At 29.5% G+C, this 15,886-nt stretch overlaps 1 protein-coding gene across 1 annotated transcript in view; it reads left to right on the forward strand.

Annotated features, from left to right (window-relative positions):
- The first annotated feature begins 12,096 nt into the window (after window positions 1-12,096).
- Window positions 12,097-15,886, forward strand: part of LOC108559603 (proclotting enzyme) — a 30,998-nt gene continuing 27,208 nt past the window's right edge. The window contains exons 1-2 of the mRNA XM_017916933.1: window positions 12,097-13,105; window positions 13,225-13,443. Coding sequence (XP_017772422.1) covers window positions 12,097-13,105; window positions 13,225-13,443 — 1,228 coding nt within the window. The remainder of the gene's footprint in view (window positions 13,106-13,224; window positions 13,444-15,886) is intronic.

Below are 15,886 nucleotides of genomic sequence, written 5' to 3' on the forward strand. Positions count from 1 at the left end.
TGGAAATTAATTAAATAAATAATGTTTATTTAAAATTTACATTGATTGTTTTCTATTCAGAATGGGGGGGGGTAATATCGACTTACGCAATAAGTAAAAAAGGAGACTTCATTTGAACATAATTAGAATTAGATTTCCATAGAACGCAGTATTAATTAATCTGATTTGTATGAATTCGCGGTTTCTATATAGCGCTATTATAGTCTGCCCATGTTTGGGCAGATATTGTTTATGATATTGATATTGTTTATGATATTGTTTAAGGGCCTTGGACTAACATTGAACTAAAATAACCCAAAGTGTGTTAGTTATGTATATTTTTTGACCGCGAAAAGAGCGTTGTGGCATTCCCTGGCTGGTTAGAGTTTTTATATTATGCAGTAAAAATTAATCTGATGTGTACTAATTCTGAGATTCTTATAATACGGTTTTCTTACCAGTTAATCGGGTTCTCTTTAACATTATATGCAGGAACCTTCATAACCAATAATTGTAGTTTTGAAAAATATGTTTCTTGCAATTATTATTATATTTTTCTATTTACAAGAAGTTTTATTATTTAATACAATAAAATACTATAGTATATTGTTGCAACATTGTATAATACAGTCGTACATTGTATAGTACGGTCTTTGTGGCTAAAAATCAAGTTATTTTTGAACCATCATCGGTTTCTGTTCCCACATGCAGCTATAGATCACAGATATAGAGGATGTCAATAATCTTCAGAAAATGTTCTTATTGTACACATGTATATTGCTCCACTTTTCTTATAAGATTGAAAAGTTACAACAATAAAATGAAATATATATTAAATTTACCTATTCATTACTATTATTATTACTACTACTTATTTAATGAACAAAGAAAAGTTTTGATTTTTAGATTCATTAATAAGTTGAATTTATAATTTTGTTGCCTGTTGATTTTACTAAAGTATTATTTTTAAGATTTGAAGTATATTCACATCAGTGAAAGGATATAACACATATGGATGTTCAATTTTAATTTGTAACTTTCGGGTGTAAATATTTTTTTATAAGTAAATATCACAAAATACTTCGAAATTTACAATGTATTATAATTTCACGTACTGTCTCCAGTTCTCTCTCGCCTCTCACGCTGCTCACTCTCTGTTGCAAATGGGAAATCTTTTATTGCTCAAAAATTTATTGTCGGACTCTCGTTTCGAGAGAGAAAAAGAACTGGAACAACTATTGAAACTCGGTTAAGTTCAAAGCCTTTTGTTCGTGCCTTCTTCGCAACAGCATTAAATCAAACTCCGCACTCATATGTCCGAGCCAATATATACGACCGTTGTTGGTTCTGTTCAATAAACTTTACCATGCAAGATCGACCAACCTGAAAATAGTTCGATAGTTAACGATTATCCTCGAAGTGACTTGGAATGGATTGTGTAACCCTTCAGACTACATTATATGTTAATTACGTGAGAAAATCCAAACGATACGTTTAAAATAAGTGGAAAATTGAAAGAGAACATATGGCGCGTGGCTCGTTACTCCTTCATATGCATATCACCTTTTGTCTGCGTATGTGAGCAAAACGCCAGGATTAATTAGTTTAATGATAGTTATTCGTGGATCCGGCGCCGTTTCCGAAATGAAATATGTATATAGAAAATCTCGCCGATGAATAAAGCCGTCATAAAGCCGAACTGTTTGCTCAAGAGAAGAAAGTGTACGTGAAAGTTTGACCTAGAACTTCGGGCTTCTGGTCTTTACTACTCCTTCTCCGTCCTCTTCTTCTTTTTCATCATCATCATCATCGGTGGTACCTTTTTTTTTCGGCTCCGTGTTTTCGTCAAGGTCACACGTCTAGGCACCGCAATTAAACAATTATCTTCAATCCGAAAACTCTCGTATTCACTCCACATCTTTATTGCTTTCGGAATTACATTTTATTTTACATATCGAATCAATAACGTTAACAATATACAAAGGGATTCGATGAACAATACAACAATCGAAAATAAAGTCACCCACTCGTTATAATTTCTTCGGACGAGTCCTCCCACATACTTAAAACACCATCATCTCACACAACTAAATTCTTCATTGTTCTGTTTCTTTTTCATCTTCTTCTTCTAAATAATTTATTCCCGCATTTTCTGGTAATTATTTAGAAAGGCATTTCCTAATCTGTGTGAATCGTTCGAGATTATATTATTAGAGAGTTACTTTTCCTTTCAGCTGGTTTCGTCCTTTTCTCGATTTGTTGCTTTTTTTTTCTTGTATTGTATATTTATGCAAAAAATATAGGTGAAGGGAGGTGGAGAAATGTACGAAGAAAATATAAGCGAATAAAAGAGAATTCTCGATTCTATACAGCGGAGGATTCTTCAAAGAATGTCGAGTCGAATATCCACGTACCATTGGAAAGTGAACGTGACTGGGTTGAGTAAAAAAAATAAAAATCGAAAAGAACCACGTTCAAATACATAATGTTGTATGGTTCGAGTGAAATTGATTTTTGCCAATTTGACTTTGAAATTTGTGCTGTTCTCATGAAATCGAAATTGTACACGTATGACGTATATCGCTTTATTGGCTGTGGTCATCACTTAATGTTTTGAGCAAAAATAGGGTATGATATGTTGGATATACATAAAGAGGTTTATGCAAGAAAAAAAAGTTGAAATGGTCTTATATTTGTAACTATACAATTTACGCAACGAGTAAAATAATAATGCATCCAATTAATCATAAATTAAGGACGAGCACCTTTTCATATAATATTTTAAAGCAAAATGGAATATATAATATTAAAAATAATATAAAGTTGTCTTTAGTCATTTTATAGATAACCTGTATAATATATATTTTATTTATAAATATGTTGCAAAGAATTAAGTTATAGTTTGTATATAACAAAAATAATAATATTAGAATAATACCTCGCATAGTACGTGTAATAGGTTCTAATATCTCGAACTGTTTGAAACCGGACTAAGCAAGGAACTAAAAAGCACAAAAGACACTTATAGAGGGAAGAAATGATCATTTATGTAAAAAAACATATTACCAATTTATATTTTATATAACAAATTTAAATTTTCAATTTAATCTTATGATTATTCACAGTTTTCTTTAATAATGATTTATAATAATATTGAAAATATTGATACTTTGTGATTTGAGTATTTGAATATTATTTATTATCAGTAATTTTATAATGTTAACATATTAATTAAACTATTTTTTAAACGCAGGAAACTTAATTCAAATTAATTAAACTTGTATTATTTGCATTTTCATTATATTAAAATCGATCAAGTTTGTGTTAAATTTATGTACACTTTTGTGGAACTATAATGAATTACAAATTAACATTAAAAAGTGACAGTAACTTTAACTCTTTTGACAACTGATATTTAAATAAAAAACAATACTAAATAATAATAATGTCTGATATATTTTTTAGTATTTCCTTAGATTTATATTATTTTAATAACATTAAGACCTTGATCTACTTTAAGTTGATTTTCAGTTTATAATAATTAATTAATTAATTCTACAATCAAGAAAAGAAAAGTTGAAAAACAAATGTCTCATGTTGCATAAATACAATGTCTGGAGAAAGTAACATTTCAATTTGGAATTCTTGAAAATGAAAGTTATAAATAATTATTTGTTCTCTTAATTTGAAATAATTGCACATTCTTAATTGTATTGGCACTTGTAATTTCAAAAGAATATTGTTTTACTTAAGTATTACAAAAGATTATTGGAAAGAACAAATATAAACAAAAACAAACATTTGCAAACATTTAAATATAAATGAATAATGCTTTTATCAAATGATTCATATTTTTATTATAGTACAGTAAAACCTATTTTATGCGGTAGATAGGGACTGCATAAAAAAAATATTCGAAGTTGTCATAAATTCTTACATATAACAAATAACTTTGTATAATATATTACAGAAACTTTATTGGATAGAGATCGCATAAAAAAATGCAATTAGAAAATATGTCAAAGATTTAAATACGTTTAAGATGAGAAAGTGCATCCAAACAAAATAAATAATTAAATTACACATGGAATCATTTTAAAAACAATTAATTTCTCATTGTACATATAGAGAAATTTTCAAAAATGCACATACATAATTCAATGCTACTCGTGTTAATCCAAAACGCGCATCTTCTTGTGATGAATTGGTTCAAAATCGACTAACAGTATCGTTTGAGCAGGCTGTGTACGTATGTACACTGATAGAAAACACTACAATGGTGCCAATGCTTGGATTTCATGAACCGCATAAAAATGGACTGTACAAAAACAGGTTCTACCGTAATTGAAAATAATTAGTTGTAAATTAATAATTAGTCATTATTAATAAATTTCAAAGTGAGATTGATTTGCTTCGATTATTATGAAATATGATTGGAAATTCATAAATAAATTTGGGAAAATTTCATTAAAAAAATATTTTTTATATGATTATTATAGAAGATGATTTTCGAGTTTTTGTCATAACCTTTTGATATATAAATTCATAAGTAGCATATAATATTCTATTTTTTATGTAATATTTTGAAAATATTTTTATGTGATATTTGTAAAGTGTATATTGCTACTATACTATATTGACTGTTTAACATTTAAATTGTATTTTTTATATAACTTTATTTTTATATCATAAAAATATACCTAGCACCCTGCAAAGAAGCCAGTCACCCTGAACTTAAGAGAACAAAGTATAAAATATAGTCCAAGGAACTGTATAATATGTGCTTACAACAAGCTTATTTCATATATGTTTCAATACGAGAAGATCCTTGTCTTCGTAGTGTATTTGGAATAACCTTTTAGCACGTACAGTTTTTAATTCATATATGTGCAAATACTGATGTTATAACCAATGTTAAGCACTTCTCTTACATGTTAATAGCTTCCAAGGATTTTTTCCTTCGGTTACACAGTGTAATTACTTAATAAAAAATATTTGTCTCACGGAAATATAGATGTTACACGCATAACCTTTTTTGTTGCTTTATGGTGAAATAAATAAAAAAAATTGACCACAAATTTCAATTAATGTGACTTAATTGAAATTTGTGGTCAATTTTTCAATTTAAGTAATTTTCATATGTATTTTTATAGTAAAAATTAAAATTAAAAATTATCTCAACATTTCTAGCTTCGATCAGTCCGGATTCACTATAGTCTGGTTTGATTATTTCAAAACAATTTAGACAAAATAGAAGTAACTTTTGTTCATTTTTTTTCATTTACATAGTCAACTCTTTTTTTGTTTTAAATTCCGGTTTCAAACAGTCCGGGAACCGATTACCTGGATATACAATATTTGGTATGTACTAAGCATTGAAGATTCAATTATAAAATCTTGTTTTTAATGGTGAAATAATTATTACTGATAAATATATTTTTTTATTTATTTATAAGTCCACCTTATACATAAATAAAAATGGTCTCAAAAATAAATTTTAAAAAAATAATAATTTTAGTCGGATTTATTTATTTTCTATTGCGAAATAAATAATATTTCTGATATCTTATACCATTTTATTTAAGTATATTATTTCTTGTAAAAATTGTCATTACAAGAATTCGTTAGTTGCTATATAGAAACTTAACAAATCATTTATTTAGTGTTGAATTGATGTTAATCTGAGGATACTAACAGTATTAAAGTCATATAGAGAGAGTTATGGGATTAGAAAAGCATGAAATATAATAAAATAATGTCGCTGTATAAAGATTCCCCGTGGAATAATGTAATTTTGGCCTGAATCCAATTAAGTGCAGTGCTCCGTTAAAGCACATAAAAGTAAAAGACAATCCGCCACATCCCGAAATCCATTTACAAAGTAATGAATTCGCAAATCCCCTTATTCTGCGTGTTTTATTTTATATGCAAAAACCGAAAGTTTATAATTTCTACGAAAACGCGCTAATGACTTGCTTGTTGTTCGCTCATTCATTTGCTTTGTTTGCGTGAGAAGTTGAGAAGATGTAAAAAGATGAATATTTTGTTTATAAAAACAATTAATTGTCGATTACGAAGAAATTTATTTGGAGAGTTCAGAACAATGTGCTCGTCCAGGAGAATGAAAATTCAGAATTTATGGAATCGATGAGATAAAAGAAAGCCATGCTCGTTATTTCTCCGTCTCATATTCTTCTCCTCTTTGTTTTTTTTCATTTGGTGCCGCTCGGTTTGTTTATAATTTACAACATTTTCGGTCACGAAATGAAAGAGGTATATACACATATACACACAGGAAAAAAAACAGTAAAAAGTTTGTTTTAAAATGTGGAATTTCGCATGGATCACGAAAGTGTAACAGAAAGCAATGATTTCTGTCCGGTCTTTGGTTAAAAAGTAAAACTTTTAATTAAAAACCAATGAATATTTCATTTAATCGTTTCGCACGTTTTTAAACCATTTCACGGATAGAGAGTTTATGGCATTGATTTACATAGCCTCTTTGTGATTAGAAGAAGTTTTGGAATTAGTCGATACATAATGTAGATTATGTATAGATTACACAACGCGAAGAGTTTCTATGTTAATTGCTTGGTCTTCTTCTGACATTCCTCTATTTTTATTGTGTGGAAGTTCCTGTCTGATTAGTCTTTTATGACATTTAAATTGAGGAACTCGAAACGTTTCTTCATCGTTCGTCGATTTTGTGTTTTTTTTTGGTACATCGAGTTACGAAACGCAGTTTACATAATTAAAAAATGGTGTCCCCAATGAATGATCATTCAATATCCGTTTGGATCATGTGGAATACCCAAAAATTAGTTGCTTTTAACTTCAATTATGTAATTTTACTATCGGTCATTGCTTATACTTCACTTATGAATCACGGGTTTTCACAATACTTATTTCACACAAGATGTAGATCGACTCATTTTTATGTAAGTATATTTAGCACTAATTTAATGTTTCATAACCATTAAAAACAAGATAATTATTGGAAAAAAGAATGATTAAATAGAGTTTGACGCAAAATATGACCAGAAGTTATATAAGAAGAAGAAGAAGATAACATTCAAGAAATGAAAAAGTAAAGCACAAATAATCTACTTTAGATTAATTTTCTAAATGTGATTTAACTTTGTATGTAAGTATTTTTTGGTTATTCGAAAATAAATTTTCCGATTAACGAAATAATTTCTTGGAACGCATCTTATTCGTTAATCGAGGTATAATTGTATTTTGCTTAGTTATGAATCACAGATGATAGAGAACGACTCTATTTTTTTTCTATATTTTGTAATAATTTTATGTTTCATACTATTTTATGATGAATGGGGTGAAGACGTTACAGAGACACGTTATTATGATCTATAACAAATTTAATCGTAAAACTGTATACTTTTAATGATATGTCTTGAAAGCATTTTTACGACCATGAGTGCAGTATATTTACAAACATGTTTACTTTTATTTTATATTATTATTGTGTATTGCATTAAATTGGAAAATGTCTTCTTATAAATCTTAGTTATAGCAAACATTAACAAAAAAAAGACAAAAAATCGTATTGTAGACTAAGAGTAACTAAAAACAGTTGTGAATTAAGCTTAGATCTAATGGAGGCGTTTCTCAAACGCTTCAATTTTTTAACATCTTATTTTGGAAATGAGAAATTCTGCTTAGGAATATAAATTATGAAAATTGAAAACTAGGACATTTTCTGCTAGCAACACTTTTAAAAATTTGTCAAATGTTTGTCACAGTCTATAATTCTGTGTTAGGTTAGATTATTTTTAGTTGTGGATTTGTTATATTAAATGTAGTGCAGTGGTTTGCGAAGTTATATAGAATAACAACTATTATACTAACTCGTTTAGTATTCGAAATATGTTATAACTTTCTGTTAAATAATCAAATTCATGTTATTTAAACGAAATACTATAAATTTATGTAAAACAATTTTCTAAACTGCGCGTTGAATAACAATCGCAGATTTCGTAATAAATTTTGCATTATTATATGTGCACTATGATTTAATCAGCGAGGAAGATTATAAATAATGAATTAACATGTAAGAAGAAACAAAAAGAAACAAAAGAAGAAACCGATGAGACTTGTTTATAATAAATTCACTTTCTTTATTTCTATATGGACGCATTTGATTCTTTATTTATTTGTTTTGTTCTATCTCTGTGCAAAAGTCAAGATGCTTAGCTAAGTGAGAAAAGCATGTTTCTTCGGGAGCAAATGAAACGAAGGTGCGATACCAAAACAGGAATATAATATAATGTAACGATGATGATTGCAGCTGCCGTTTGTTTCTCCGCAATACTTTCTTCGCATTAAGGAGCATCGACATCGTTGTTTCACACCTTGCATGTCTCTGCTGTATAATTTTGTTTATGATAATATCACCTTGACAACGATACTAGTTTTATTCATAAATTTCATTTTCAACGGTAAATTCTTGCTGCAATTCCTATACTTCAACTTTCATTTTTATCTTATTGCATTTCTTACAAAAAAAAACAGAGTTAAAACGACGTAGAAATATTCAAAATAATTAAAAAAAGGATTTTAATTCTTATATTTTTTTATATTGAAAATATCTAAGTCAAATTAATTTTAATAAAACGTGCAATGGAAATCAAACTATAATAAGTAGAAAACATTGTACTACTTGTTATTTGTATTTTTAGTTTAAAGGTAAAAAAGTTTAAAAAATAGAAGTGTGTTAAATATTTATTACATGTAATATAAAATCATTATTTTAAAAATTAATTATTTCTTGTAAATTATATTTCTGGGTTTTATTATTAGTTTAATAAATATTAAAACAAGTGAAAAATAATATTAATTGCTTCAAAAAAAAAAATAACACCTCACTCAATAAGTTCGTAGGTGCTATCGATAAATCCATAATATAATAAATCCAACCTTGTCACAAGTCGATCAAAGCGAGGGCAAAAATGCACTAATTGTACTTTGAATTGCTTCCCCATCCTCCGTATTCTCCAGGTCTGGCTCCCAGCGAATCTGTTTGCAAACCTAAAAAGAATGCTCAAGGGAAACAGATTTGGTTCCAATGAAGAAGTGATGGCCGAAACTAAAGCGTATTTTGAGATAAATCGTTCTAAAAGAAAGGTATCGAAATGTTGGAATAAATGTATGAATAGACTCGAAAATTGTACAAAAGTTGTGATTTTATTAGTCACGAGTAAATACAAAAAAAAATGAAAAAAAAACGTCCGTTTATCGTTATTGTATTCCACTTTCCACTGCAATTATTGAATGAAAACAATGAAATTGATATATCTCATTCTCCCTGACGTGCAATTAAGTACAATTTTGTTCTGTGTAAAACGCGAAAGTGATTTGACTCGGTGTTTGCATTCGAAAATGACAAGCAATTATCTAATTTGAACGGGAGACAGAAAGTGAGAAAGAGACAGAAAATGATAGAGAAAGAAACCGACAGATTCTCGGCAACTTCTGCATAATCAGCAAATATAAAGGCGCCTCTGCGGATTCGAACTTCTTCCACAATGGGATGTAATGAACTAACGCAAGCGAAAATGTTAATGTGTATTCCTCGGAGAAACTTTCTATTCTATTCGACACTCGAAATAAACTGGCGTGAGGAAAAGTGGAAGAAACATTCGAAATGTTTAAATGAATTACAGCTAATTTAGTTGTTTGCGTGGAATTCGGTAATTGATAAGTGTATAATGGTGAATCCTTACTAGCTTTTTTTTTGTATTTGACAGTTGCCAACTAAACTATTCTAAATTAAGTCAATTAGTTTTGGTTGGTAGTAATTTATATTTACTGAAATGACAACTATTTTTCAATAAAACTGAAATAAAACATGAAACAAATATAAATACAAAATAACAAAAAACAAAAATATTTAGAATAAAATGATATTAACTGTAAATACTTAATAAATTTTGTAGTTATTTGTATATGCTATTGACACAATTGTATCATTTAGTATAATTATCCATTTTTCAAGTTTGGGTGTATCTGATATACATTCAACCGCAATTTGAGTTGTATATAATTGTGATTAATTACAAGCCTTTGGCTTATTGTTGCAATAGAACTCTTCCAATAATTAAGTCATAACCTGGAGCTTTTCTTCATATTAGATTGTCTTATATACAGTAACTATTTGAATTAGACGATCTATATGAACGAACGAAGATCCATTAATAATCATTATTTATTTAGTCATAGATGAGATTTCTTTATATGTATACAGCAAAACCTTTCATTATGCGGTTTTGAGAATTTAATTTTGTATACTTTATATTTGTATGTATAATATTTAATTCCTCGATTAGTCCGGTTTTTAGACAATACAATTAAAAAAACAAATATGAACTTTATATTAATACCATTTAAATGTAATGTAGAAATTATACAAGCATATTCAAACAAATAATTAATTGACTAGATGATACAGATTCTAATTTATGAAATAATTACTAAACATATGAAATAATGAATATAATATTTGTCTTGAAGAAACTTTCTTCTGATCGTAATTGTTTTCGTATGAGTGAACGGACGAGTGTGAGCGCATGAGTATGTATGAGTATGAAAAGTCGTTTTTTGTTTTGCTTACAATTAGGCATTGTAATAATATTAATAAGCACGTAGTCAAAAGTAAAAGTAGACAACATGCAAATTGCAAATTACGAAAAACAAACGCTGAAGAAATAATAATTGAAAAAAAGATGCATAGAAAAAGAGAGAGAAAAACGCACTCTGATTCAATTAGTAAATAAATCAGACGCATTTCATCAATTATTTATGTTATTTAAATCATCTTTAGTTGAAAAGAAAACATGAAAATGTTTGCGCTTTGTTGTAGGTCAGTTATTTAGTTGTTGTTTTAGTTCATTATTTTATTCATTGTAAACAATAGATTTTACTGGCAAGAATAATTATTAATAGTAAAGTCATGTCAACAAAACTAGATATAATTTAATTTCTCAAATAAATTTTAAATTGTAAGGTAATTTTCATATTAGTTATTATTAATAATAATATTAGTATACCTTAATTAAAAATGGTATATATTATTTTGTTCAGTGGAAAAATGAAATTATTGTTATTTTTTTTAGTTACTTTAGTAATTTATCAGGTATTGTTTTACAACTGTTGTATTATTTTAATTGATTTGATTAGTCAGTTTTGTTTATAATTTTCAATGTGATTTAAAATAATAAATAAATATTTGTTCCAAAATATCTGAAATTAAATTTTAGTTTACATTTAAATTTAATTATGTATGTAAAGTAATTTCATTTTATACTCTATAATTTTATGAGTATTTTGAGATAATTTGTAGATTTTTTTTTATATCTATATCTATATATCTGAGAATTTCAGGGTATAATAAGTGTTGCAACGATTCGTCAAAAAACCCGAGGATCGAACACTGGTGAATCAGAATCCGCTTTACGTAATAGGCCTACCTTGCGTAAAGATTGTAAGTGAAATTTGTTTGGGGTCCTTTTTAAGCAAACACACCAAATGTAAGCAGGAGAAAGTGTGTTCAAACAATCGCGAATTAAAAACAAAACACCATTGCTTGTTCCATTGCAAAAGAGTTTTCCATTCCATGTATATTGAGGAGGAAACTGAGTGCCGAGGGTGCTCAATTTTTTAATCCGCGCATAATGACAGGTTATAACATAACATGTGGAAAAAACCAAAACACGCCTAAGGAAGAGAATCGGAGGTCTCCCCAACATCAGCAGCAGCAGAACCGACGCTGGACGCGATGGGGAGTTCTCATATAGTGAAAGTGGTGAAAGTTAAACTCTCTAGAATGCGTTGCTTTGGATGTTCCAGTCGGCCTCTGGCGTCCAAGGCTGCATGTGAAGTGCTTCAAGTGAATCTCAGTAGTGTGTTTTGACAAAGAAAATCGAAACTGAAAATTGTGATGAACAAGAGCCTACGCATATACGAACATACACACCAGTTCTGTTAAGAAAGTGATGTGCTAAACAGTTGAAACGTTCTTCAGAGGAAAAAATTTTTACCGAGACGAGAGACGAAGAAAAACCCATCCCAAATACAAACAAAAATAAATGGAATAGAATCATGAACAAGATACACTCAGGAATATTAGCTATTGTTATGTCGATCTTCTTAATCCAAGCGACGGATCCGCCGACCGAGAAGACCGGCTCTCTCCTCGCTCAAGCCGAGATGAAGAGGTTGGCTTATCAAAGTTTGAGCAGCAGGAGGGTCGAGAAATTTGTACCGATTCAAGTAACAACCCCGACGCCTCCGGTGATTAACGATAATCAAGCGGAAACCGAGCAGATGAACTTTATAAGGAATTATCTGAGGCAGATGCAGAACGAGAGCGAAGCCGCGACAAATTACGCCGCAATCAACACCTTCCTGCAAAGAGAGGGAAAATCCGATTATGAGAAACTTTTGGAAAAGGAATTCGTTAGACCTTTACTGAAATTGTATGAAATGAACGAGACGAGTATACAGAAACCTATAAGACGAGATGATACTGTATCGGAAGTGAACGATAATGAACATATTGGGGAAATTTTACCACCAAATTTTGAACCCAATACGGAGAAAATCCATCTGCCATCGCCTCGGTTCGTTTTTCGCGCTCGAAAATCGTTTGATTACAGCGATGAAGGTTTCCGCCCTTCGACCGGGTACTCGCAAGAGTCTTTGGATTCGCCTAGGTACAGAAAACCTATCAGCTTTCCGGGTGATAGGTTCAGACCTGAATATGAGCCTGTCGATTATTCGGAATACGAAGCTCAAGCTTCTAGTGAGAATTATCAACGCGGTCCGCGATTCAATTTTCCTCCGAGTGAAGTCTTAGGGTACAGAATGCCTCGAAGACAGAGAGGTTTCAGGGATGTTTTCTTCCAAGGCGCCAGAGAGCCTCAGTACTTCGATCAAAGCACCCCTTGGGAAAGTCCTTGGGCTTCGACGGTAAACAGGAGGCCGCGTGTTATCTTCCCTTCGGATTTGGTAGCGTTCAGGGACACAACCAGCACACAAAAAGAACCCGATTTCCTTGCAGGAGATTCGGCGTTGCAGGATCTTCAGCAGCAAGATACACGGGATAGAGGTGCGTTCGTTTTCTGTTATATTCACAATCATATCAGAGCTTTTCATTTCATCTTTTCCATCGAAATGTTACCCGGGTGAAAATCATTTTATTTTGTATATTGATGATATTGGAATTAGGAGCGGAAGAGGTGTGCGCGGCGACTGCGACTTGCGAATTCTTCTTGAGTTGCTGGTTGTCCGGGGGGTTGTTGGAGAGCCCGTGCGAGGGATTACTTCGAGGGTGCTGTCATAGGGGCTCATCCAAAACTGGTCACAGCTACAGTCAGGCGATCGGTACCCTCGAGGCACCCCGTGAAACTGCCAAGGCACAAGCCGCCCTATTCGATGTAGATTCTCGTAAGTGGTACCGAACGCTTGGCTAAATTCTCCCTAAATATTACATTAATTCATTCAACAACATTAAACATACACAAACACACATAATTTGATAATTAAGGTTTCTGGTTTTCCATACGCACCCTCAATGGCACGCAATTTTTCAATCTGCATGAGTCGTCCGTCTTCGGACTTCACTTAACACACTTTGCACACAATACAAAAGTAGAACATAACAACAATAGATCGAACGTTCTATTGGATTTGATTGGTTTGGATTTTATTGAATTGGTGGTATTTGTTCTCTTCGCCTCGAAGAAAATGATGGTATATTTGATTAACAACAATTTTTGTAGGTTTAACTAATACAGAAAAAATATATAAAAAGAAAATTTAGTTTTTTATACTCGTTATATCTTGATTCATGTATTAAAAAACTAGTATACATAATAATAATTTATTTACAATATAAGAGTCAGCAATTATTCAGTAAATAAGTTTATTTAATGTTTGAACAAATGTCAAATTTTATATCAATTTTTTGAAAAGAAACAGATCTCTGTCAAGTATATATTTGTACATTAATTCGTACATAAAAATGATGAATACTAAATGAGGTCATAATTTGGGCTATCAACTTAATCAAACAGTTATTAACTTAATTAATTTTTATTTAGAAAAAAATATAAAAATTATTATTCCATAATTTTATAATATTATAAAAATGTAATTGAAATATAAATATTGGTTTCATATATTTTTTAGCAGGTATGAAAATACTTTCACATAAATGATTATTGCTTCTACATTCTACAATTTGAAAATTGGACAACCAAAATTATATATTATAGTCGAAAAGTTAATAATATATCGAAGAATCATCATTATGTATTTCACTATTTGAGGTTTTCATAAAAATCATAACAAATTTGTGTTTTGAGTAACTAAAGTGTTTCAAATAAGAAAGTAAAAAGAATAAATATTTATTTATTATAAAATGTTACAATCAATTTTTCTTAATACAATGTTTATTTGTTTGAAATTTTATCCAATTATTTAGTAACTATAACAATAACAGATGAATTAACATGTATGTAGAAAAAGCAGAAAGTAAAAAAAGTGTTTTAAAAATATAAGTTTATAAATAGTTTTTTTTTGTTAGAAACAAAATTTATATAAGAATGTAATTAGTTATCATAATACAAATACAATGTACATTTGTTTCATGATAGAAAAACTTGAAAAAAAAAATGGTTTTATTGAAGTAGACAATACACATTTTATTTATACAGTTGTATAAATGTGTGTCTGTCTGTGTATTGTTGTATTCTTTTTTTCCATTCGTGCAGGATTTGTTCGTCTCGGTGGGCGAAGAAATAATTAAACCGTGAAATATGTAGGATAATTGAAAACAAAAAGTTCTATGGAGCAGTCGGTGGAAGTGAGATGGATGCAATTGTTGAAAGCGAGAAGAAGAGAGAGGAAGAAAGAAAGAGAAAAAAATGAACCAAAGGCATTTAGCGAAAGCTGTATTTCAGGGTTAAGTTCAGTGACATGTAATCTCGAGGATTGTAAAGCATAACTATCCCGTGGATAGTAAAGAGTGCTCGACTTTCTCCGATTTTTATCACACAGCAATACAAGTAAATCCATAACTAAATGAAATTCGTAAAACAAGACGAAGGATCTCAACGAACTCGATGTACAATTAATATTTGTGATTATTAGTTTGATAAATGTTTGTATTTACGATTTCTCATTTTGCTAGTGAAAGTGATTATTACCAATAATCGACTCTTTAGTGTTAGTTTCAAATGTACATAACGGACATTGGTTTCCGGACAAATTTAGTTTCTAATTCAATTACATTTTTTTATAAATTGAAAATATTGAAATTTAATAGAATTAAATATTTTTTTGATAATAAAATATGTTTTTATTACATTCAAATCATGGTTATCTAATAACAAAGTAACATACTTTTTCGAGTATAATGCTGCAAAGTGGGCGCTGCAGAGATCCCGGGGGGCGGTGATGGCCACAGGTGAATTTGGAAACGATGAACAATTGTTTAATTGCCAATAAAATTTAAAAAAAATTTTTAGAGATTTACTTGGGAAATAAATTATAATTTTGTCTAATTAATGGGATATTTTTATCTTCTAATTTGTATCATTAAATAAGTAACATTATGTATGAAATAAATTTACATGAGATTTTGGAAATACTACAATTTCAAATATAATATTCCATTAACAGATTTCGCATATGAATGAAATTTTTGTGCCAGATACAAATATAATAAAACTATCAAAAATTTTCATGATACAAAATATCTACTTTCTCTTTTTCCATTGATTATATTCTTATTTGTTTTTGAATTATTTGTTACTTTCCACTGTTTTTAAGACTAAAATTTAAAATTTCACTTTAGTAAACTTATTTCTTAATTTTATGTAAAAAA

This window comes from Nicrophorus vespilloides, unplaced genomic scaffold (assembly GCF_001412225.1).
Source record: "Nicrophorus vespilloides isolate i.1.1-1 unplaced genomic scaffold, Nicve_v1.0, whole genome shotgun sequence".
In the NCBI taxonomy this organism is placed as follows: domain Eukaryota; kingdom Metazoa; phylum Arthropoda; class Insecta; order Coleoptera; family Silphidae; genus Nicrophorus; species Nicrophorus vespilloides.